Here is a 25,909-nt window from a genome sequence, read left to right as displayed (position 1 = left end):
AATTTGATGAGGTCTATAACTCAGATTTTCTTCTGCACAAAGAAAGTGATTTTACAAAATTTTAACTAATTGTTATCTAACCTTTCGGATTGAAATCACACTTTGCTAAAGGCTTAGTTTACGTGACTATGCTCATGACACAGACTCTAGATTCACAGAGAACTTGGAAGGTGAATACAATAAAAAAACTAAACACCAACTGCACAGCACCCAGACCATTAGGAAAGTACCTGGATTTAAATCAGGTGTATACATTAATATACACAAAATGCAATCTCTAACCAAAGTCAAATTAGTCTGACAATTTGCCATGGTCCTCTGAACAAGACAGGAGGTCTTAGTTCTGACAGGTTTTCAAATATGCTCAAGTGTCATTACAGACATTTGCAGCTGACATACTTTATTGAGAAGTGTTCTATTCATTGGGCAACAGTAAACCCACTGGAGAGAGTTGCCTTTGAGTCTTTTTCAAAACAAGCAACAATATACATTCTACTTTTAGTAGAAGGCTTGCAAGTATCTTAGAAGCACTCAAGAGCAAGGAGAAGCCAGAAATGCTACATGGTGACAGAATATAAAAATAATCTACAGCAAGTCTTTAGCTGCCAGACATAAGGCTACCTGCTCTGCTAGGCAGAGAGCAGTAAAACACTCTGCTACCCGAACTTGTAAAAATATTTTTATTTCTTCAGCAGTGGCAGAGAACAGAAGTCTCTTTATTGAAGTCTCCAAAACGGTTTGAAACATGCTGGCAGGAGAGAAGTGCAGGTGAGGACAGCACAGCAGCCTCGTTTCAGACCCTTTCTTCCCTCTACATTAGGATTCAAGGTCAGAAAACATACGCTGCCTGAACACAGTACCTTACCTTTAATAGGGGCTGGGCCAGGCCTCAGCAAAAGCAGCTTGGCGCTGGTTTTCAGAAAGCACATGCTGCTTTGGTTGATCTAACACAGCCTGGGGGGCACAGGGTGCAATATGGATTCCATATGCATGGCACTCCCTCCACTTACATCTCTGTTTCTGAGCACTGCATGGCTCAAACACACTCAGCCCACTCTCATGTTTACATGCCAGAAGCCACAAGCGTTGTCTTCCCACTTCCGTCGTTCTGAGCAAACAGGATCCAGTAACACAGAACAAGAAAGAGGAACCTGTTGCTGTTTATGTGCCTGTGCATCTGTGTTGTCTTTAAAGACTGTTACGTGCAGTAGGCACATACATTGAAAAATCAGCTTGAAGAATAAAGAGTCAACATGGCACTGATAAGAAAAACCCACCCATGTTATGTTGAAAGTACCAAAGTCTAGTACTCTAAAGTGATATGCAGACTAAGCAATGCAAAGAGCCAAGAAAGCAATTAAAGCTGAAGTGTAGAATTATAAAACCTAAGGTAATAGATCTTCAAGCACTAAGATCCACAGAAGCAATAGTTGGAAAGGACCTACGAAGGTCATCCAGCCCAGTCTCCTACTCAGAGCAGGATCACCACCAATGTGAGATCATGTCATGTTTGGTGACATCGTCATGGTACAGTCAAATCTTGCACATCTCCAAGGATGGAGATGTCACATCCTTTCAGGGCAACCCACTCCTGTGCCACATTAGCTTGCTGTTCCCTGTGTCCCATCTGACTTTGGCCATGAGGTGATTCTACTCTTTCCGTAGAGAATACAGCAAGTCCCAAGTGTGCTAGAGGTGAAAAAGGCACCACCATGCATTCCAATACTTTGATTTCTGCTGTGGTGAACCAGGCTGAATGAACACTAGTGAGCACTGCAACAGACCCAAGCATCAGTCTCCAAAATCCAGTTGCTCCTTTTTCCTCACAGCTTTCATTTTCAGTTTCTCTCTCCTTTACTTGCTCTAGGCCTCACTGTAGTTAAAAGGCCATGCAGCATAATTTATAATACCTGAGAGTGAAAGCCCTTAAAAGCCTAAAATGCAGCATTAGAAAGACCTCAGGCATGCTGAAGTAAAAATTTTATACTAAACAGGTAATGTGGAAATAAAATTATGAGTATTTTAACATTGATAAGAAATGACTAACATATTGCCTCTGAAAACAGAGGCGCTGGCACTACTAGAGACTACTGTTGATTTATTTGTCAGAATAACACAGTTTTAGGGAGTTTTGTATGTGACAGAGTCAAAGTATAAAAAATTCCCCTGGAGTGGCCAACGAGCATCTCATCTGACATATCTATTCATATTCAAGTTTGTAAAGAAATCATCGTGATATTCCTTGTACTCGTAGAATACACCACTGCTACAACTTCAAACTGTAGCAAACACCATGCAAGCAGAACCATTTTGGCCCACATCATTCTATTTTCTGAGGACTTTAATATTCCTGTGACAAGTGCAATTTTTATCATTCTCTCTTCCAGTGGAGAAGCAGATTTCAGGCAAACAAACAGTTAAAAGGTAGTGACAGCTTTTGTAAAGCAACAAACCTGATTCTAGGTAGTCTGCTTTTCTAAAGGAAGACTATGAGAATAGTTACATTAACAGGACAAAAGTTAACTGAATTCTACAAAGCAATTGATTTACACCCTGTAGAGCAAAATCAAAGTTATTTCTAGCACTCATTTGTGTGTGTGTATCAGAAATATGGGCAGAAACAGGCTCTCCCTGAAGCAGTTGGCCAACAGTGTTTAGACATGAAAATAATGTGAATAAAGCAAGTCAGGAAAAAAGTTCAGAAGAGCTAAAAACAGTTACTTTAAGTCTGGGGTGCATCTTGTTCAAGAAAACCCAAATTCGTAAAGTTACATAGACATACTTTATTCCCAGCATGAGCAGATTCAGTAAAATGGATATAACCATGAACATACTTAATTAGGCTGCATGAGAATCAGCCTAATTTCTCATAGTATGCACCACAAATAAAAGTGATTTTCACGTTAGCTACGGGAAAATACAAATGAGGTATGTGCAAGTGCATGTCCATTTAAGAGCACAGGCTTGCATCTATACTAGTGCACAGTTCTAAACGTGCACTATGTATGATAATGTACTACACAAACTTCCATGAAGGAATTTGCAACAGCAATGTTACTAACACAGTGAACGTGTATCAGCTATGATGTGGTGTGTGCTGAGTTTCAGGGTGACCTGGCTTATAAAGAACTCACGTTTCATTGACATACTGTCAACTGCACTGATCAGCCCCTAGAAAGCTCCTACTGTGGTGTAAAATGAGTTCAAGTGAAAATTCAAAACTATATAGACTTTCTTTGTTTACTCAGCACTGAATAAGTTCTCCCACCTCCATCCTGTTACTTCATGCAGGGTGTGTTGAATTTAAACTCACCATACCAAACAGCAAATGATAATTTTGTTGGGACAAAGAAACACTGCATGAATTTTAATAAAACAGCTACTTATCACTCCAGACATCCTGTAGATAAAGAATGAGCTTCCCACCCTTGGGGATTATAGTGTTGCCACTTTAAGCAAAGTCTTGATTATTTGCCTTCCCTGGAGAGAGACAGATAGAGTGAAAGAAAGAGAGGGCTGTCCCAATTACACAATGTGCATGGACCACATCCCTATGAGGTAATTCAAGTCTATTTTTAAATATACAGACATATTTATATTTCAGAGGTCACACTTAATGTTTTAAGCGTTCTATGCCTGAGAGGAAGTGTAAAATAAAACGTGGGGTCTTTATCAGCTAAACATTCTTGAAAATTTAGCCTAATAAGATGCAAATCCAATCTGACCATTAGTGTATTAATTCCTCACTAAAGACAGAGGTCTTGGAGAGCCACAGCCTGTGGGCATTTCTCTTTAAAAAAACAGTAGTTACCTTTTGTTTAGTTACTGGAGAAATCAAATAGCAATCAGAGGATTATTTCAAGATTCAAACACAAAACCAAGATTATTTTTGTTCACAGAAACGGGATTTCAGAAACTCTTGAAGAGATATTTGAAGACTAGTTATGCACTTTCAGTATTGTTAGAGTAAAATTAATAAATAGGTTTGGTAGACATTAAATCCAGTCCTTTCATGGTTTAGCTAAATCCATCTGCTTTGAAGAAAAAAAAACCCAAACAAACCAAAAATTCTTATTTAGAAAGAAGCACTCTTCAGTACACATTAAAGGATTCCATACTTAAAAGAAGTTCACACCAGATAGTTGAAACATTCCTATCCAACCCTTTCTACATAACAAAAAACTCCAGTGAGAGCAGGTGAAGGATGGCTGTAAAGAGACTAAATTTTCACATCCCTTAACTACAGACCAAACCAAAATTTTGCATTCTTGACTCTGTTCCATTTGTGTCTAGTGATATCCACCGGACTACAGCAGAATTGCAGGCACACCTTGGGGAACTGCTTACATCTGAAAACCTGTAAGCAGAGGCTTGTGCTTGGCATAAGGATTCCTCTTTCTCACTCTGCCTTTAATACTGACTGAAAGGAATTGTGGCAGGAGGCTGACTCACAGCTCATTCATGTGCATTTACATGGAATTATTTGGCTGGAGCAGCTCTGGATTTACCAGAGCCACTTCCATTTGCACCAGGGTGTTAAATAGTTTTCTAGGCTTGTTTTGACAGAGTTCAGATATAAAGAATATGAAAAGCCAAAATAAAAACATTTAAAATGTTCAGGTAATTTGTATTCCCAGACTTCTTCATAGAATGACAAAACTTTAATTAAAGTGAGATTAGTGTTCTAGGAGTGAGAGATTTGGGAGTTTCATGTTTCCATATAGTACAGCTTATGACTGTTACCATTGGAAGAAGTCAAAGCTTCAGACATTCATATCCTATGAAAGAAGTGGTAAAAGTCTGGAAGAGTTTGGAAATGTCAGAGAATAGAAGAAAAGTATAACATTTCTTTATATATTTTCAGATGTTGAGGAATCTTTGGTTTTATTTGGGCAAAATAAGTGTCTGGAAAAATGCAGAAAGATGACAAAATCAGGTAAGGAGTGGACAACTTATCTCTCTGATGTTCCTCCTTGCTGATATTTTCAGTATAGAACAGTAATAATACTTTGAAGGTCATTCAGTCTAATGATACTTTCCATAAACACAACACTAGGGCATGGAGGATGACCACGGAGAAGCTTTGCAATGCCATTTGGTACTGCAACTGTCAAGGGCAACAGTTTCCAACATGAAAATCTGACGTGGCTGTATCCTACACTACAGCGATACCTATATTGGCAGAGGATAACATTCAGCATAAACTTGTTATGTTATTCTGTTGAGAATTTGACTTGGCATTGATATTACATACTAAGAATTCAAGAATAGTTAATAATGGCTCTTGGGATGAATGATTCTCTGTTCCTGTTGTACAACAAGAGCTGTGAAGCTGATAGCCATTTGACTTGCATATGTTATCCAAGTAATTTAATGTTCCACATGACTATTCAATACTTACATTTAATACAAGGAGAAGTTTAAATGCTTTGAAATTGTTATTGGCTAAGATCTGTTCAGCCTACAGTGTTGTACTTTGTCAAATATCAGCAGTAGAGATACTGAACATGTGAAGCTTGTACGGGGTTTAAAACCCATCACAGGAAATGTGACATGTCAACATTTACCAGCCTGTCCAAGATGCTCACCACTTCTAAAGAGGAAGGAGATGGCTGGCACAAGGAAGTCCCAGCAGACAGTCAATTAAGATTTAGGATACCTATTACTGCATCAGCCTCAACCATCTGACAGAAAGAGCTAGATCATTACAAACCAAGATTTGAAGGGCTAACTTTGTCCCAGGAAACTGTAATTAAGTGTCTGTCCTCCCACACCCAGCAAAATAGCCAACCTAAACATTATTACATACTCTTGCTAATGTGAAAGAAATACGTCTGACCAGGATCAAGATTGTACTGCCAAGTCATCCAGTAGTGTGTGAATGTTCTCGGGGCTGCAAAGCCTGGCCCAAGAATCTGGTGCCTTGCTGCAAAATACTCTATACACAATTTCCTCAGGTCCTTACAGTGGGCTACAAATCCTTCTCTTGACGTATCCATCAAATTAGCAAATGCCAAAATGACCCACGGAAAATGGTGTGCTTTTTTGTCTGTATGCCTCCTGCCCCTTCTTTTGATACCTGCTTTTTATCTGGAATAAACACATTGTTTTACAGAAGCTAATTTCTTCATCTTTCCTCATTTTACAAGCACAGAAACAGGCCCTGCCGTTAGGACCAGCTTCCTCAAAACGTTTGCTGTCACAAGTTTGTGCTTCACCCTCAGCACCACGATGATGAGTCCTCATCCTTTCTTTCACAGTTTGCTTTCTGAACCACACGATACTTCCAGCTTTGCAGCTAAGCAAAGTTTATCCCCTTTCTCCACTGCTACAACTAGATGAGCCTGTCTTCCCTTTTATTTCAGGATTTCTTCCACACCTAAGGTTTCCTCATTGTTCTTTCTCCCATTCTTTCCTACTCTTCCTTTGTAGGCTTCAGCAATTTCCACTTTCCTTCATCGGCCACCTGCAGAGAATCTGAGTCAAATCAGTTTCCTTCCCTCAGACAAAGTCCCCAGCATACCTATTGTCCAGCTAACATACTGTCATTAGTTAATTACACCTCATTTCATCCAGGCTGAGAGGAATGTGCTGCAGTACTGGCCTGCCAGGGTCCTTGCACATTAACACAAGCCATCCCAAGAAGTGACACCCATATTTAAAGGCTGCATAACACCTAGGATTCCCATTGCTGCCATTAACACACTCAAGAGGCAAAATCCCTGAGGCACTTCTAGAAAAAACAGGTTGCAAGGATTTGCTTGTGATCACTAGCTCACAGAGAAATAGAGTGCTTTCTCTTTGGGCTAGAATACTTGTATTACACAAACACTTTTTTAAACAGAAATTTGTCATACCTTTCAAGTAGACTTCTTAGGTTTTTTCAGGCTCCTTGTAGGCAAAATGCAAGGATCTGAGGCACTCTGTTCTTGACATTCTGGTAATTTCTTACACACATGCTTTTTAACTTCTTGTTGAATATTTAGACTTGTAACACACTTATACATAATAGCTGGTACCTGCAAATGCTAAAGCATTTGGGAGCAAGAAGCTGTTCTTAAGTACAATGTCATTGTTACTTTACACAATACTCTTACATATCTTAAAGTTTTGGTTTCCTCACTTATTGATGGAAAATAGACTTTTTTTCCAATGGCAAGTCAGTGTTCATTATCATCTTAGCGTTTATCCTAACACTTTATTAATAAAGCCTTCACATGAAGAAGAAAAATAGTTTTCACAGCTTTAACCACGTTACACTTACATTAGTACTCTCAATAAAATCAAATCCACAAACAAAAACCCAAAACTTACTATGTCAAGAAACTTATCTATGACAGGCATTCCCTAAGAGGACTTATGGAACTTCGCATATTAGAGCAAGTTTCTGTGAATACTTTGAGCCCTCTATTAACTTCGCGCTGCAAGTGCTTTGTTTAGATACCAGCTCCCTACAGAAAGCTTACCAAGCACTTTCTGAAATCTCACATTAGCCAAAAAATGTCCTTGCCTGGTTGGTAAGAGGTAAAGCTAATTGGGAAACAGCTACTGCTGACCTGCTAACAGCAATACATACACATATTGGGGCTTGAGAAGGAGAAGTGAGGAAGCAAGAAAACTTGAAAGCAATGTACAACAGTAAATTTTCCTTATGAAGTGAACAGCTTCTTAAAAATCACATCTAGCAATGAAATTAATAGTACCAGAACTGCTGCCAGTTTGTGGGTTCAACGTGATACCAGCTGAAGTACTATTATGACTTTCTTTTCTGTTATTTAAATGCCGGGAGCAGATAGAAAGCTCACACCCCTACTCTAAAATAGAGAGAAGGCCGTTAAGAATGTACACATCTCCATTCTGAGCAGACAAGAGCATATAGAAAGTGCATGATCTTACTGAAAAGATAAACAGCTGGATTTCCTTGCTTCCATTAACCAATGACCCACTTGTCAAACATAAGCTGTAGATTTAAAAGAGTGATTACATGAAGCCTCTTACATTAGACAAAAAAGATCCTAGCTATGAAATCAGACCAAATCTGAAAATACTTGAGCACAGTCACTAAACTTCTTTTATACAGACACAAGACAAGAACTAGTTACTCTTTTTAAAACCTACAATGTAATATAAGGGTGTTTCCTATAGCACTGTCAGAAGGCATTTATCCTGTGCAGCCTGCTCAGGTCATTAGTGGTGAGCCAAATCCAGGCCTCGTGTTAAGAGGATGAAGCTCTAATGGAAGCCACCACATAAACCTTAATTTGGGGGCACTGCCAACTTCCTTCTGAGGAATGGGGATTCAGAGAGAAGCAAAACTGGCCCTCCCCACACAATGATAACCATGACATGTACCTGGCCTATTCTAATCACCCAGAGAGGATTTTTAACAGGAGCTGCAGCTGTGCACACTTTCATGTCAGATCTCCAGCTGAGGCTTTTAAGGCTCAAGCCAGCTGCCATCGGCTTAGCCCACATGTAAGCGCTTCCCACCACATGCCTGTTTCTGTGCTTGCTCCAAGCTCAGGTAAGAACAAACATAGAAAAGGATACAGATGATTAAAACATTTGTGCTTGAGTGCAACCCCTGAATTAACAGAGGAAACATATCAAGGACAACAAATTACTGGGTCCCAGGACATTGAAAACCTCTAATTTTGCCACTTGGTACTGTAACACAACAGCAGCACGTACAACAGTGGCCTTCCCACACTATACCTAAGGCTAAACAAGTATCTAAGAAGGCTAAAGAAGCCATTATTATAAGCAATATTTTTAGTGTAAGGACAGCTTACAAAATGAAATGAGTCTTGCTTCTACCTGACCTCACTAGCATGCTGTACATTGCCAGCCACTCACACTTGACTGTGACTCAGTATGTTGGGTAAATTTCTGGAAGCTGCAGATCATGGAGAAACTTAATTATACAAGAATCCCAACTGTCAGCTAATGAAGACTGAAGTTTCCAGCCCTAGGGATTGCAGGCAAATACTGGAAAATGCTGATACTTGGATTATGAACAGAACTCCCCAGAATAAATCCAGAAAAGCCAACAGACATCAGAAAAGCCCCCATATCTCTTCCCATTTGAATTAATTCTTTCTTTACTCTTGAGCTCTATAGGAGTTTTGCCTGGGCCAGATTTTTGGTAGTGGGGCATGGACCCTGCACCTGACCCAGGCCTGGCCAATTAGTGACTGAGGTAACATCTGTGAATAACCTATTGGAGAAGGGGAAGAAGTTGCCAGGTAGTTGCTAAACTGCAGTAGCAACAGGGAGTGAGAATGTGGAAACATCTCAACAGACATCAAGGTCAGTGGAGAAGGAGGGGGCAGAGGGTGCTTAAGCCCTGAAAGATCCCCCTGTGACCTGTCATGAAGACCATAGTAAGGCAGCTGTGCCCTTGCAGTCCATGGAGGCCACCGGGGAGCAGAGATCCACTTGTAGCCTGTGGAGGACCCCACGCTGGAGTGGGTGGATGCCTGGAAGAGGCTGTGACTCTGTGGGAAGCATCTTGGTGCAAGTTCCTGGCAGGACCTGGGAGTCTGTGCGGAGAGAAGAGCCCACACCAGAGCAGGTTTGCTGTCAGGACTTGTGATCCTGTGAGGGACTCAGACTGGAGCAGTTGGTACCTGAAGGACTGTTCTCCTGGTGGGCCACAAGGGCAGGGTGTGAGGAGCTGCCCCCGTGGGAGGCCCCATGCAAGAGTAGTTTGTAAAGAACTGTAGACCAAGAGAAGAACCCATGTTGGAGAAGTTTGTGGAAGACTGGCTCCTCTGGGAGGGACTCCACACTGTAGCAGTGGGAAGCACAATAAGGGCTCCCCTTAAGAAGAAGCAGTGGCAAAGTCCATCTGTAATGAACAGACCGCAACCCCCATGCCCTGTGCTTCTGGAGGGGAAGGAAGGAGAGTCCTGGGAAGAAGGAGGGGTGGAGGTGTTTTCAGATTTGGTTTATTGCTCATATCCCTGTTCAGATGGTTATTTAATAAATCAAACCCTTTTCTCCCCAAGTTGAGTCTGTTTTGCCTGTGACACTAATTGCTGAGTGATCTCCCTGTCTTGATCTCTACTCACAAACCTCTCATTATATTTATCTCTCCCCTGTCCAGTTTAGGTAGGGGAGTGATAGAATGACTTGGTGGGCTTCTGGCACCCAGCCAGAGATAAACCACCACAGGCTCCTAGCAGGCACAGGGTAGGTCCTGGGAGCCCTGTATTTTACTCTGCTGCTGGAGGCCCTGAGCACTACAGCTCGGCATCCCAGCACCTGATGTGCAAGTACAGACTTTGGCGGCGGCAGCAGCAGCAAGTAGGCCAGGCAAGCTGCATGACACCTACCACACCACAGGACAGGACACATGTACTTCGTAGAAAAGGTACAGATGGGAACACAGCCATAGCACTCTGGCCTCCACCTGACTCCCACCTCACCTGCCACAGCATTTTGGTTTTAGCTCAGTGTTTTGCCCATATTGCTCAGCAGCACTTGGGGATCACCACTGTGTGCAGCCCAAGCGTCTCCTCCTATCTTCCTTTCACGCTCCTCCACATGCCTGCCTTTCTTCATCTCTTCTGTCTTTGCCTTTCCTTCCCTAGATGAAATTTAGGGCTACTTACCACTTTGCCATTGGTACCTTCTGAACTTCTTCAAGTGATAAGCTAGTGCTCACACTTTCAGTTGACATTGCATACAGACTAGCAGGACAGACTACTAAGGAAAGATCCTCTTTTCGTAACAGATCCAGCCTGATGGTAAACTCAGAATGGCTGCACAGAATCAGGCTAAGTCTTGTGCACGTTTGCAGTATTATATTTATAAAACCTAGAAAGTGCTTTGAGAAACAACAGTTCTTTTTATAGCATCTGGATGCATTAGCTATACTTAATGTATCTGACAAGGTTTAGTATTTTTTTTTAAAGGCATTTAAAATTATTTTTCTCCTGGAACAAAACTCAAATCATTACTTGAATCATCCTTTAATAAACATTCTCCAACTTTTAAAAGAAGCACCATTGATAAACAAAATGCAGAAGGCAACAAAAGAGGACTAGAAACAAGGGTATCATTTGGAGTTTTTATATTATTGTATATTGTCATAGATTTGACAGACAGTCATGGCATAAAGTAGCAACAATTTGTATCCTCTGAACAGTCAGTCATATTGTGTATAAAATGAAAAAAGACTTCTGTAACATTTTGAGCACAAAAGGTACTAGTGGCATGAAAACAGTGCCTTTTCTTCATTACAGTAGAAAATGAGGTTTCTATTTAATAAAAACCTCAACCACAAGGCTATGTGTTTTTGTAACTGTGAATGTATGTCAGTACTGTTGACAGCTTCTGTGTTGGAAAGGATCTCATTATTAACTCCAAACAAAACCACACGTTATCTTTTCGAAAAGCAAAGTTGCATTCCTGATGAGTCAGCTGCTTTGCTGAGCTCCTGTGGGATAATTTTTTGTACTGGGCACTGAAAAAATAAATATCACCCCAAAGTTCAGAATATTTTCAGACAGCACCATAAAAGGTTACCCAAGCTACTCAATTCCTAAGTTAAGAAGGGAACGGGGCTGGTGAGCGCACAGCCATAAACAGACATTCCACTTGGGTTAACTTTGCTCTCTTAGGTTCAGGATTTAGGTCTCCAGTTTTCTCATGTTGGATCAAAACCAGCTATAAAACAGCTGTATCCTATGCAGGACTGATTCCTAAGCAGATGTCCTCCACTACATTTTTGAGTACTTTATGTTGTTTCCACAGAATGACAATGCTTTCAAAGCAGCCCAATCAGCTCAGAAGTTCCGCTATTTCATATTTAAATCATTTGGCTGAAGGTACAAAGCAGCCCTTAGGGAAGCCAGGTCTTCTTTGGTGGACACTAAGGGGCCAGTTTGGGGAAACACCAAATGAGGAACAAAGTGCACTTATCTAGAAGTAGTATTTTATTCTATACCAGTGCTGGTGGTGCTGAGACAGGGAGACAGCAGCAAGAACAAACCTCTCCTTTAGTCCACCTGGTTTAAGTAGCTAACTATATACACCTTTAACATGAGTGGCCAGAGAACATTTGTTCCTGTGCAAAGAGAAAAGCCCTTACAGTCCTTTATGCTCAGTTGTCCCCTGAACACATCATAAATTAGTAGTTGATCATACAAACATACTTTATATAGGTGTATATAATCATCTGTCATATATTTGCTTTCTCTTCCCATCTCAAAATTACCAAAATATAACAAGTAATTCCTGATCTAATTTTCCAGTAGAAACCAGGCTTGCTTTCTAATGCTTGGGTGTATTGTAAATGTATTAGTGATAATACATCAAGCAAGGAATTGTAACTGCCAAAAGCCCCTTTATCTGCATCTTACACACAAGGGCATCTCATGTGAGAACTGTAAAATTCCTTGATGTTCCAACATCTGTCCCTTGTGTTACTGTCCATATAACTTAACTCCATGAAAAAAATCCACCCATTTGTCAGGCTCAAAGGCACTGAAATCCAACCAGAAGGATTCCTGAGTGAAGACTAGTCTGTAATAGCATGTTACATGGATTTGGCTTTTGCAACTGTAATAGCTTAGCTCATTCTCTAACAATATAATGAATCTCTGGTATTAGAAGGCTGATAGCTAGATCTTTATTTTGACATATAATAGGCCATAAGGACTAAGGGATTTGGAGAGGAAACACTGCACGGCAAGCAGCATTCTATGGGGAGTATGCTGGAAAGCTCTCTGTTGCTTCACAGAGATGGTTACTCATTACAGGAAATCTGTACATGTCAGATAAGTTTTAGACAGGTAGGATGCAGCCTGCTGTTGTGAGTGTCCATTTGGTGGCTGTGCGCTATCTCAATGCTCACAGTTTTCCTTACATTTCCTGTTTTAAAGTTCTTGTGACAATGCCAGTATAACCACAGTGGAGAAGCCTGACTTCAAATAAGAGTAGAAAGTGACAGATGAAACCCACTGTGGCTCAGCACAGAGCACTGCCTCTCTGCACTTCCATCTGCAACACCTTCAGGGGAAGGAGTATGTCTGCAGCAGGAGAACATCACAATTTCCTAGTTCTTCCTCCCAGATGCCTCCTGTAGTCTAGGGCTATTGCTTCATCCTTGAGGTGTAAAAGCTTCTTTCAGCTCTGAATTATAGACCGTTCTTCTGAAAATCTCCAGGTACACACGAGTTTTGCATTTCTTCTAATTGCTGTGAAAGTAACTCTTCTCATACAATTTGATGAAAATGAATCCTGGGGCTCTTTGTTTCACTCTCTCTCCCCTAGTATGAGTCTCTTCTCCTTACCTGCATCTGTGCTGGTGAACACAGGCAAGTCTTGTATTTTCCGTAGAACTTACCCTGAATAATTTATCATGTATGTAGAAAATATGTTTACAGAGAGATTTTTAGTTTAAGGGCATTAAATAACTTGGAGCAAATTCCTAGCTTCACTGTGAACCAAGTCTTCAAAAATAGCTCAGACAAACATTTTTCCTTGTAACTACAAAGCACAAAGTGTCACCGTAAACTGAGATGCCTCCTACACCCAAAGACAAGATTTTACACACTGTAACAGCTTTTCAAGCATTAGAAGAGATGTATGTGTTAAAAGGAAACTTCGTCATTACTCGGCCCTACCATCGTTTCAGTGCTATGCATATTTTCAGCACCAGCTATGAAGAAAAACCCCCACATCGGTACAGCAAACCACTACTGCTGCAGCACACTCCTTGCCAAGGGAAAAGGCATGCACGGCATCCCGCATAGCACAGCAAGCACTGCCAGCAGTGAATCTGTTCAAAACAGGACCTCTATACCAGGTATCCTATGCTGCGTTCTGGAAGCACTAAAGATTTCTCGTTTAATAGTGCAGATGCATCAGCAGTGACACAACGCCGGCAAGTGATGGCCGGGAAAGGAGGCCCAGCTCGGTTGCTGGTCCATCCCTTCCGAAGCCTTTCTAAACATTGCCACCTTGTGGGCCTCCTCCCATCTCCTCGTAGCCCCGGTCTCTCTACCCAGATTTCACAGATGCCAAGCAGGAAGGTGAACAGTTTCAGTTAGCATCCAGCTCTGGTGAGCTGCGACTTAAACTCCCATAGTTTGGGATAGAAAAAGGTAAAGCACCTTACAAATTCCAGCTGACATGAATTACTAGCCTTGTACAATGGTGTTTCATGTAGTTAGCTTTTCCCACTATTCCACTATTTTTCCACTGCACTAGTCATGCACAGAAGAGCCATCTAACAAAACAAAAGAACACAATTTCTCAAAGCACCCAAACAGAAGGGGAGAATCATTGTCTACCTTTGGTGGTTTTTTCTTTAAAAAAAATATCCTTTCTAACAGTGTTTCCTTCTTACTCCAGTCAAAACCACCAAATTATTTCCCCAAAGTTTGTGCCATCTTAGGTTAGCATTCATCAGTTCTGTTTCCTGAACAAGTAATTTCTGATGACTGGAATCCATTTGTTGCACAGTCAAAGATGTTGCAAAGGAATATCACTTATTGATACCAAACTTACCTAGCTAATCCCTTAGAAATATCCAATACAAGTTCTTGTGTACTTTCTCAGTCCCTAGCACTGTAACAAACATGTACCAACACATAAAAATACTTACTTTGAGCATCCAAACACTTGCCCTGGTTGCCGGCTGGAACTATTCCTTGCAGCAATTTGGTACTGGAAAGAAAACATGAAAACCTTTAGTTCAACAAGCAAAGTGGAAAAAAAAAAAAAGAAAAGAGACAAGACCCAGTGAATGGGCTTTGTCTGTATCAGTTGGGCAGTGATGCAATAAGCTGTGTGCTAAAAATGAAACAAGAGGAGAAATCCTTCATTACAATACCCTAATTCAGCTGTGTTCACAATGGTTCAGTGTCTAACACATCTGCACAACAATCAGATGTCCCTCTGATAAAGTAGTGGATCTATGAGCTCCCTTATGCAGTGCTACATTCAGAGTTTATTCATAATTGCCAGACACACTGCCATTTCTTCATCTGACCAGGCTTCCTCTGAGCACAGGCAATCAGTTATGACCGTTGTGTCATGCAACTGAGGCCTTGCTGCACTCGCCTGAACAGCTTTTCAGAGGGGAAAAAAACCTCTACCATTCAGAAACATATGAACTGATACCCAGAAGTCCTATGGTTTTGCCAGCACAGCACAAAAACACTGGCCATTTTTTGAAGAGTCTCACTCAGCAATGAAGTCATGATGCTGCCTGTTTGCAGACATCATATTAAGCCCCATTTTCCTTCTGTGTTCCCACATGCAATTACCTACAAGCTGCCCTCACATCCATTCTCTCAAGTGCAACATTACAAGCTACAGAAACATAAGCAGGAGTAACCATATATGGGTTTCAATTTGTGCCATGAATTACATACCAGGGTTACATGGCTAAGTTTCTCAATTCTCAGTCAGCAGGAAATATCATTCCTAGCAGGTAAATAATGGTTTACAGTCAGACCAGGGCTCTGGCTATTGTTTGTTTTGCATTCCTAGTCAACTAGTTGAGACAGCCCAGTAGGGAAGGGTATTCCAAAGGTACCTATCTCTGCATAACAGCACAAAACTACACCTAGCAGGATCCTAGGGGTTCTCAGATTGAATCAGGACTGAAGGATGCAAGAAGCTCCTACAGGTGCATTTATATTCATTGTAACTCCTGTTTTAACAGGAGGAAAATGTAAAGCAATTCTTACTCCAATTCATTATCATCTGGGAAAGGTAAGCAGACCTTTAAAGATGGCTTGTCTAAATGACTGGATCCCAGCTCCAGAAGCTGTGACTCATCCTGGCAAAGAACTTAGGAAAGCTGCTAGCAGACTGGAAGGCTGAAGCTACCTTAAAGCCAAACCAGAATGTGAATTAGCTATTAAACATGTTATTGTTTCATTCCTTTGAATCTCTCCAAGCCTCTTAAGCTTGGCTTTCCCATATACTTTTTCCCCTCTCCCTTCATTTGTTTAATGTGGAAAGTGATTCCAGCACAGCTGACAAACCTCAGGCATCCTATTGGCAAAGGAACATCAAATCTGTCATGGTATGTTGACTTTTGCTCAAGTAGACCCCACTAAATTTAAGCTGGAATCCAACTGCACTACTCAAATAACTTGTAAGGATTCAACACTCTTAATATGATGATCAGAAGTAATCTCATGTTAGAAGCTGTTAATCAGAACTAACAGGCAATGGCAGTTGAGAGACACAAGTGATTCCTTTAGAAATGTGAGACTTCATTTGCTCCTGGAGTATTTTCCACACTATAACATTCTGAAGAGGGTGGTATTTATGGCACCTTGAAGACAGAGAACTATTTAATTGTCTTCAGTATGTAGACCTGTTTGGAAGGGATTTGAGTAACACCACCACAAAAACAGGCTGCACAGATGGGCTGTTGTGTCTCTTGGGACATTCCAAACCCACCTGGATGAGTTCCTGTGTGACCTACTCTAGGTAGTCCTGCTCTGGCAGGGGAGGTTGGACTAGATGATCTTTTCAGGTCCCCTCCAGCTCTCCAGATTCTGTGATTCTGTGACAGTCTTCATATGAAAAGAAAGCAGTCCTCACAGCAGAGGTTCCTGAAGCTTGGAACCATGATCACGATACTTGTACAGGTCAAACCAAAGAGGTACATCACACAAACAGCTCCTGACTTTTTGCCTGCACATTGGTACTTACCTGAGCTACAGGGATCAGTGCAATGGCTATGGCCAGATAATTATCACTTGCTTGCTGCTGTTTGCAGTAGCACTGCCAGGTCTCCACTTGCTCCGTAAGCCATGCCATCATTTTGACCTGTACTTCTGGCTTGAGGTGCCAGAGCAGCACTCAGGCATGGGAGTGGTAGGAAACACTGGATCATTAAGGTGGAATTTAATTTAAGTGGACAAAAACACAGTTGAGGTCCTAGTTAGTGGGTGTGAGGAAGGTAACGATGAGGAGTTTAGTCTTCTGTGGAAGGGTTGAGGGATAAAAGCGTTCAATGAAAATAAAGGAGTGGATGATGACATTTCCTCCTGCTACACGTGAGGCCATGCACAACTCTGAATTGCAAACACTGGCCAGCAAGCACAATTCAAGTTCCTAAAAAATCTCCAACGTGCATGGGCTGCACTAATTTTAAAATAGGTTCCCATCTCTCAAATAGTCACCTACCATGATATCTAAAAAAATTACTCCTTCCACACTAGGAAACATAGGAAAAAGGTCAAGGGGTAAAATGCAAAGGGATAGTGATGTAGAGGATCCAGAAACCAGAAAAGACCTCAGAGCATGAGAGCCCTCATTGACTTAGCAACAATTTAAAGACGAATAAAGAAAAGTCAGAAAATTCTATGTAGTGAAACAGATAAGAAAAAAGGATTATGCTTTTTTTTTTCAGGACATAAACTTATGATTTTTTTTCCCCAGTGTTTTGAAGTTACAGATAGCTGTAAGTTCCCTGTATTACATTATTAGTTTTCCTGATGGGGGAATTGCACTGGGGAAACAGACCAGTGTTTATTAGTAAGTGTTTTGAGTTCAGCATTTAACAGAATTGGGCAGATTAATAGCCAATGATTCCCACATTGTGCATTCAGTTCTCCCCCTCCCGTCACCCCACAGCAGTAAAGAGTCAAGAGGCCAAGCCCAGCTGGGAAGGTCAGACTGGTGAGCCACAGGTTTCCAGGTAAGCATTCAGGTTTCAGAATTCAAATTCCCTCAGGGATTCCCTCATTTCACCATGTGTATGTACAGCCCTGTAGCCCATGTTTGCCACTTCCTCAGATGCAGCTGCGTTACACAACCTGCTGTTGATGCCAGCATGTGCCAGGGGAGGCAGGACTGCCAGACTTTTGCTGTTCAGAGTTTATGGGATCTTGGGATGTCTAGTGGATTCAACAGGACTACTGCTCTCCAGGGCTTATTTGGTCTCAGAAGGCTTTCATCTGCTCCCTCTCAGTGCATACTGGTAGCTATTGTTACATTCACAAACTTAGTTACCTGTTAACCCATTCACACCAACTGACACAGAAGGGGCTTCTGTGACAATATCCCTTGAAATTCTGTAATTAACTTTATTTTGAATGAACACTGGCCTCAAAAAAAAAAAAAAACCACCAAAGCAAAACAAGGATTGGGGCAAGAGACATATGAAAATGCACACTGAAAGCAAAGCAACTAAGTGGAAAAAAACCCCACAACAGTACAGCAGAGGCAATCTGCATAAAACAGGGTACAACAATGTCTAAGAAACACATCATAGAGTCATACTATGAATAGCAGTATGCATAGCTTAGTTTGGAGGAACAAGGAGGAAAAGCTAGGAGATAATGTTAAGGTGATTTAAGTCAAATATAGTGTATTCAACAATGTGTTTTCAAAACTTTGTCTCCAGGATCTGTATTTCCTATGTGAGCAGAGCCCACAGTAGCCTTCTGCTACTGTATTTGGATGCACTGAAAGCTTTCTTCCATACTGCACAGATCCTTTCTTTTTCTTCCCTCTGCCTCCATGAAGGGCTAGGAATGTGATGTTGGGATGACAGTCATCTATTACTGCCCCAAATATCCTCAACAGTTACAGAAAATAACTTAATCACCTTGTTTCTAGCAGCTGAAAGAATTCAAGCAAATCCCTTGTGGCTGCTATCCAAGAATTTACTGTATGGAGAATAGCTTGACAAATAACAGAAATGGACAAACTTGGAGTATAAATCAGAAAACAGTGTATATCACTATTTACAGATGCTTTCCTGTTGAAAAGACAAACTGAAACATGAATATTAAAGCTTCAGTGTCAAATGAAAGAACTGCTGTTTTTATGAGCTGTGCATGAATCACAAAACCAAAACAAAAACCCCCATACACTTCAGTTTGGCAGATTTCTCAACTTGCTGCTAACTAACAGCCCAACCCTATGCTGTCTCACTGTTCCTGGGTAAGTTCTCCACACCTACTCAGAAATGAGCTCTGCAACAGTAACATAGAAGGCACCAGATGCAAAGCAATCATGTAATAGAGCTGACTTCAGTACTACCTCCAACTCAAACCATGAGAAACCTAGTTTGACCCAGAGTGCTTCACAAGGAAGGCGGCACCAGAAGATGTGAGATGTTGTTAGGGAACGTATGATCGAGCTTCCCACCTCTTTTACCATTTCAAACACTGATTTGTCCCAGCAGTTCTGCTTCTCTGCACAGTGTTCCGATTTCTGTGTCACCTATTGGCATGAAAAATGTCCTAGAGTCTTCTTATAAAACTGTTTTCTCCCTCATTTACAAAACCACCAATCTCTTTTTTTTGGTCATTTACATACAGAGCAAATCCAAGCATATCCTACTTAGTTGCCTCTTTTCTCACAAGGTCTTCTGCTAACCTACTTGGTAAGCCACTATCTTTCTCTCCCTATAGAGCAGTACACCAACTTCTGTCATTTCTGTTGTCCTCTCCCATCCTCTCTCCTCAGCCTTTTGTAAACTGGAGTTTCCAAGATCCAGGTGCCTTGGAGACAATGCTGGGTTGAAAGCTCCAGCCAACTGCAGTGTGACACCTACCTATCTGCAGCAGCCTACGTGCCATGCTCTCCTCCTATTAACAAATACCTTCCCTACCTTCCTGCTCACTAATTCTGAGATGCAGTAATTATCTTCCAACTTGAAAAAGGTGTAACAGAGCTCAGTTTATGTGATTTTAGTTAGTGAGACAGATTTGGCAAACTTTTTTTTTTTGGCATAACAAGCAATGCCAAACCAGTATATCAAGCAGCAGGTGACAGATCTAATAGGACGGACAGCTGAGAATGCTAAATACACATTCCTTAGGTTTAGCAGCAGGATGACACAACATACTTAGCTCCATTTCAACAAAAAAAGTTTCTCTCCTTGCTTCTTTTTGAGAAAAACAAGTACCTGAGGCATCCTTCTGTTTAAACTTTAGTTCAGAATCATTAATGTCAGCATTTCAATTTCTATCACACTAAAGACGTTCTGCTTGTATTGTCAGTACCTACATCTGTTGGTTTCTACATCTAATACAATCACCAATTTTGTTCAGCACCTGTTTGTGGTTTGCAGATTTGACAGTAGTTTACTATTGATGCACTTCTGTACGTGCTGTTGTACCTACTCTAGGTGGTCCTGCTCTGACAGGGGGAGTTGGACTAGATCATCTTTTGAGGTCCCTTCCAACCCTTAAGATTCTGTGATTATGCATTTTGATATACTTCACCGATAGGCTTGGTAACACCTTACAGAATGCACTTGGTTTAAGAATAACCAGAGTTGATCAGGTGTCTGTTTTGTTTCATAGAATCATATAATGTTAAGGTTTGGAAAGGACCTTGAAAGATCATATAAGTCCAACTCCCCTGCCAGAGCAGGACCACCTAGAATAGGTCACACAGGAACTTGTCCAGGTGGGTTTTGAATATCTCCAGAGAAGACGACTCAACAACCCATCTGGGAAGCCCTTTCCAGTGCTCCATCACCCTCACAGTGAAGAAATTCTTCCTTGTATTTCTTTGGAACCTCTTATGTTTCATAAACTAGAATCACGTAACGTTTCTTTTAATCAAATTTCCTCTTTATAAACAAAGTTATGCTGTGGTGATGCCTATGCTTTATAGTGAGACAAGAAAAACTAGTACTGACTAAGGTTTCATGTTATGAGGAATTTGGCAATTATACTGCTGTTAAGGCATTCCAGCCTTAACTGTTGGCTCTTTACTTACATCTCTGGGCTGCCCCTCATTTTTTCTGGAACAACTCTGAATCCAATCCATTCTGAAGCAGAAACAGATCTAATTTCAAAGTTACCTTTTTTCACAGATTTAAGAAGATTAATTTGGGGCAGTTCTCTGTTTCAGTACACAGTATGGCCCTGTCAACAGTGAGCTTGGCACAACTGGGAAGGCAGGAACTCACTGGCTGGTACTGCTGGCCAAAATCAGGTACCACAGAGTGGGCTGGAATATTAAGCCTTAAAAGTAGACATGAAATCTTCAAATACGACATGAAGACTGGTGGGTACAGAGACTATAGGAGAACACATATCAGTTTTTCCCTCTTCAATATGAAGTAAAAGGCACATGAAGGCCAGCTAGCAGCAACTACTTCAGTTCAGGTTAACCCACCACAAGTTTCCTGTACATATATCACTTCCTGTGCCCAGATTTAGCCTTCATTTGTGGCTTAATTTTTATAGGCTGGTCAGCTATTTATAAAGAAGATTCAAGGAAAAAGCTTTAAGGTATACATTCAGATGTTAAAACCCAAAAAAACTGTACCTGTGTTTTGACTTAGACATTTTCTGAAATTCTTTTAAGACAGCAAAGCCTGAAGCCTAAAATGAGGAGTCCTGATGGCATAATAATACGTTGAAGTACCCAGGTGACATTCTTTGACCATGAGCCTGCTGAATAAGCATGGTAGGAAGAGCCCCCAAAAAAAAACCGTCCATAGAAGTGTTATTCAGGCAGCTGTAGCAAACTACAGGACTCAGAACTGCTTCAGGGATCAAAACCATACCATATTTGAGACCAGCAAAATATTTAGAAGTAGTTGGTTTAAGAGCTTTAAAAGGCAGACATTTAAATAAAAGTAGTAACTTAAATTTAAGTGGCATCCTTCACTGTAATCCACACTTGCAGAATGTGACTGACAGAAATGCAGGTAGCTCGGTTAGGATGCCTGAGATAAGATGGGCTGAATCCTCCTCTATTGTGGGATTTGTTTTTCAGATCTCTTAATAGTGAGCAAAGAAAATTAAGCACATCAGAGACTATTCAGCAAAAATCAACTAGGTGGCCACATGGAAAGGAAGAAATGCTCCTACCAACCCTCTACTCTAACACCGCTTTACTACAAGTACATGCCTGTGGATGCCAGCTGTCTGGTGATCTCTGCTAAGCTACAGAATTCAGTAGCTTTCTTTAAAACATAAAAATATCACCTAAAACTATACACCAATCACTGTGTTTATTTCAGACCAAGAAAGAGACAAGGAGAGGCCTAGGAAGCAAGTATGAAAATTCTTGCCCCTGGAAGGGAATGACCTTGCTGGGTGCCAGAAAGCTGGAGACCAACTTCAGGGAAAGACTTGAGGTATCTGTGGACAAGTTGAGAGACTCAGCAGTATGCTGTTACAGTGGGGAACAACCACCCTGTGCTGGGCTGGATTTTCAGATCCAGGACGGTAATTAGTCCTCTGTGTGCAGGGCTTGCGAAACTGAAGTACCTGTGTACCAGGGAGCCACAAACCAGCAACAGACATGCTGGAGCCCAGTCTACAGTATCAAGATAGCTAAGGAGCTAGAGCACGTGGGTTTGTCCAGTGTGAATAATGGAAGGCTTAAAGTGGGGGGGATCACTCCAGCTCACAGCTACCTAAGTAGGAGTGTAGAGAAGATGGAGCCAGGATCTTCTCAAAGGCACATACTGACATTGCAAGAGACAACTGGCAAGTTTCAACAGGGCAATTCACGATTACATGTTAGGAAAAGAGTTTTCATCACAAGAATGGCTGAGCATTGGGCTCAGTGAGGCTGGAAAGTCTGAATGTTTTTGAGACATACAAAGCACAAGTTCCTGAGCAACCTGATCTGTTTGGGATGGCTTTGAACAAGGGTTGGACGAGATGATCTCTTTCGACCTGTATCATCCAATGACTCTGTGTGAAAGTATTCTAACTACAGGCTGCTCCTTGCCTGCTTGCCTCATACAAGAAAGGGAGCCCTTGCAAGTGTACGGACTTTTTCCTCAGCACTCTTAACAGTTCTGGCATGCCTTTCTCTGCGTCAAGTTCCTGAACAGGAAAATGGGATTAACTCAGGGATATAAAGGTGGATTCCAGTATCTGTGGCAATGGCAAAAGCAGTTAAAGTCTTACATATTGATTTTTATTTCAGACCTTAAGAATCAAAATATATTAAAAATACATTTATAATATGTGATCTCCAATACATAAATTCAAAAAACCCCAAAGTTTTGCTCTGCCCAGCACTGGAAATGCAGACAATGAGTTCTTGGACTCTTCTCTCGTTTGAGCAGAATGGATTACTTGCAGTCAATTACAGATGTACAAACCTATGAAGGCTGGAAGGATAGTTTGTGGAAATGTCCTGTGAACCTCTGATTAGGTAAGGTGCTCACATGACAGCTGAAGATGCATTAAAGGGTGTTACATGACCTTATTTGTGCCACAGAGATCACCACAAGTGCTCCAAAACTCATAAACCAAAATCCAAAAACTGAGTGTCTTCCTCTCTCATTTTCACCTCATCAGTCCCAGCCATCCATGCCTAAGGTGGCATGCAAGAGTCACTTTTCCATAGACCTGCAGTGTGACAACCATCCTTGGGTGCCAATCCCTGCTGAAGGGACTATGTTAATCTTTTACAGCACTAAATGGAGAAAAGTGGTCAGGTGGTGTCCATGACAATCACAGCCAGTGGTTACAAAACCCTCTGGAGGAGCACATTTTAAGCCTTCTCCTAACTGCTGTGGTGCAGATCCCTTTTAGTATCTCAAGTTTTGAGTCAGTCCTTCAACCGTTCCCATTTATGAGGCGGAGGAATGGCACACCATCACTTAACACTCTTCTGCACATATTTTGACAGAATGGTAGGGGTTGGAAGGGACCCCTAGAGATCATCTAGTCCAACCTCCTGCTAAAGCAGGTTCACATCAATCAGGTCACGCAGGAATGCATCCAGAGATGTTTTGAAACCCTCCTGAGAAGGAAACTCCACAACCTCCCTGGTTAGCCTGTGCCAGGGCACCTTCCCAGAAAAGAAGTTTTTCATTGTGTTCAAGTTGGACTTCTTGTGTTTTAGCTTGTGTCAATTACTGCTTGTTCTGTCACTGGGCACTACAGAAAAGAAGACTCAACCCATCCTCTCAACATCTTCCCTTTACATATTTATAAGCATTGATAGGGTTTTCACTCAGTCTTCTCGTCTCCAGGCTAAACAGCCCCAGATCTCTCAGCCTTTCCTCAAAAAAGAGAAGTTCCAGTCTCTTGATCATCTTGGTGGCCCTGTGCTGGACTCTCTCCAGAAGTTCCCTGTCTCTTTTGTGCTGGGGAGCCCAGAATTGGACACAGTACTCTAGATGAGGCCTCACCAGGAGCGAGTAGAGGGGAAGGAGAACCTCCCTCAACATGCTGGCCACACTCTTCTTGATACACTCCAGAATGCTCTTGGCCTTCTTGGCCATGAGGGCACATTGCTGGCTCATGTTTAGTTTGATGTCAACCAGGACTCCCAAGTCCCTCTCCACAGAGCTACTCTCCAGCAGGTCAATCCCCACGCTATACTGGTGATGGGGTTGCTCGCCCCCAAGTGCAAGACTCTGCACTTGCCCTTGTTGAATCTCATGAGGTTCCTCTGCCCAGTTCACAAGCCAGTCTAGATCTTCCTAAATGGCAGCACAACCCTCCACTGAATCAGCCACTCCTCACTTTTGTGTCATCATTTTTTGACAGAAAGCAGACAGCAATTGCTGTGTTTGGCACAGATAACGTGATCTAGGTATGCTGATAGGATTGGATGCCTTGGGGGAGCCAGCAGAGGAATGCTATTTGCTATTTGTGCATGTTTCAAACCAGCAAGAGCTGGTTTGCTTACCCTACCCAGGTTCTGATCACTATGAGACAATGAACTTCACCGAGAAATACAATAGCTACCTATTTTCTCAGTAAGGATCAAAAGCCTACCCCTGTAAAAGGTTTATCTGAAACCAAGGGCAATCTTGTATCCTGTCGGCAAGATGGGAAAGTACTGAAGCTTGAAGACTCTTGCATTATGATAACAAGTCCACAAAAGTGATTACAGCTAAAACTGCAAAGCTTGTATATTTGACAAAAGCAGCATTGAGTCAACTAAGCTTTTTGGATCTTGAGTATTTATAGAGCTGGAAACCAGAAATGGGTCTCTATATTACAGGAATATATTGAGGGGTTCTTCAAAGCAGAGCTGTATTTGAAAGCTGCATAAATACCTTCTACTCCTTCAGTTATAACAACACTGCCACCTGATCACAGCTTGTGAACTTCAAGTTGAAGGAAAACATTCCAGTCTTCCAGATAAGTGTGACAGACTGTTAACTCATTTAAGTACTCCACGATACCACTCAATTAAAGCAAGTCATATGGGAAAGTATTCAAAAGGTTGGCTGTCAAACTTCAACCCCTCCCATTAAGATTTCTTTGTTCTGAAAGGATAGTTTGAAATCTACCAAAACAGAAGGTTTTGGGCTGCATTTTTGAGCTTCACTATTTCCTCTAAGAGGCTGCAGTACAAAGCTCATAGGAATTATTTCTTCACATTGTTCTGCAGACAAGAGTCACAGAATGCAGTGGACCAGTCCATTAACTTGAAGACACATGCATCACTTCTGCTTATTAGAAAATAGATAACTGGGTAGTCTCCAAGTTATTCTAGGGTATCAGACTGAATTTAAAGTTCTACAACGTTATGCTCTGGAAAGTTTTTCCTTCAGCACACTGTCTGTTAGTACTGATTTGGAGAGCCACTGAACTATTTTCAGTAGTATACACAATTTAAGTGTAGCTACTTCCCTAACTGCCTTTCCCAGATATTTATGTTTTCTTTTTGCTGTCCAAGCTTAGAAAAGTCATCACTTAACTCAAGAAACAGGTACTTTGGACTGACATCCTATTTGCATGCATGCTATTTGCCTTAACAAAATTGACTATCTTAACTGGCCAATTTTTCACATTTAGAAGATAAAGCCTGCTACCTTAGATTGGCAAGCAAAACTCTGGACATTTTGGTGGTTATTTTTTTGTTTGTTTGGATTTTCTGTGGTGGTGTGCCATTTTGTTTGGGGTTTGTTTTTATTTTTGTTTCCCTCTTTCATAAAACAGAGTACAAGAAATCCTGTACAGAAGAACCTGTCTTT

General features: G+C 41.4%; 1 protein-coding gene across 3 annotated transcripts in view; it reads right to left on the bottom strand.

The window, feature by feature from the left end:
* The window catches only part of MAPRE2 (microtubule associated protein RP/EB family member 2), a 104,916-nt gene that overhangs the window by 63,395 nt on the left and 15,612 nt on the right, over window positions 1-25,909 (bottom strand). For all 3 annotated transcript variants that reach the window (XM_061995330.1, XM_061995327.1, XM_061995329.1), the window contains exon 2: window positions 14,618-14,679. Coding sequence is in view for 1 of the 3 variants with exons in the window: in XM_061995327.1 (XP_061851311.1) it covers window positions 14,618-14,679 (62 nt within the window). In the remaining 2 variants the exon portion in view is untranslated. The remainder of the gene's footprint in view (window positions 1-14,617; window positions 14,680-25,909) is intronic.

Source organism: Colius striatus, chromosome 4, assembly GCF_028858725.1.
Source record: "Colius striatus isolate bColStr4 chromosome 4, bColStr4.1.hap1, whole genome shotgun sequence".
In the NCBI taxonomy this organism is placed as follows: domain Eukaryota; kingdom Metazoa; phylum Chordata; class Aves; order Coliiformes; family Coliidae; genus Colius; species Colius striatus.
The sequence above is the reverse complement of the archived record's forward strand: the minus strand, read 5'-3'. Positions and strand labels throughout refer to the sequence as shown.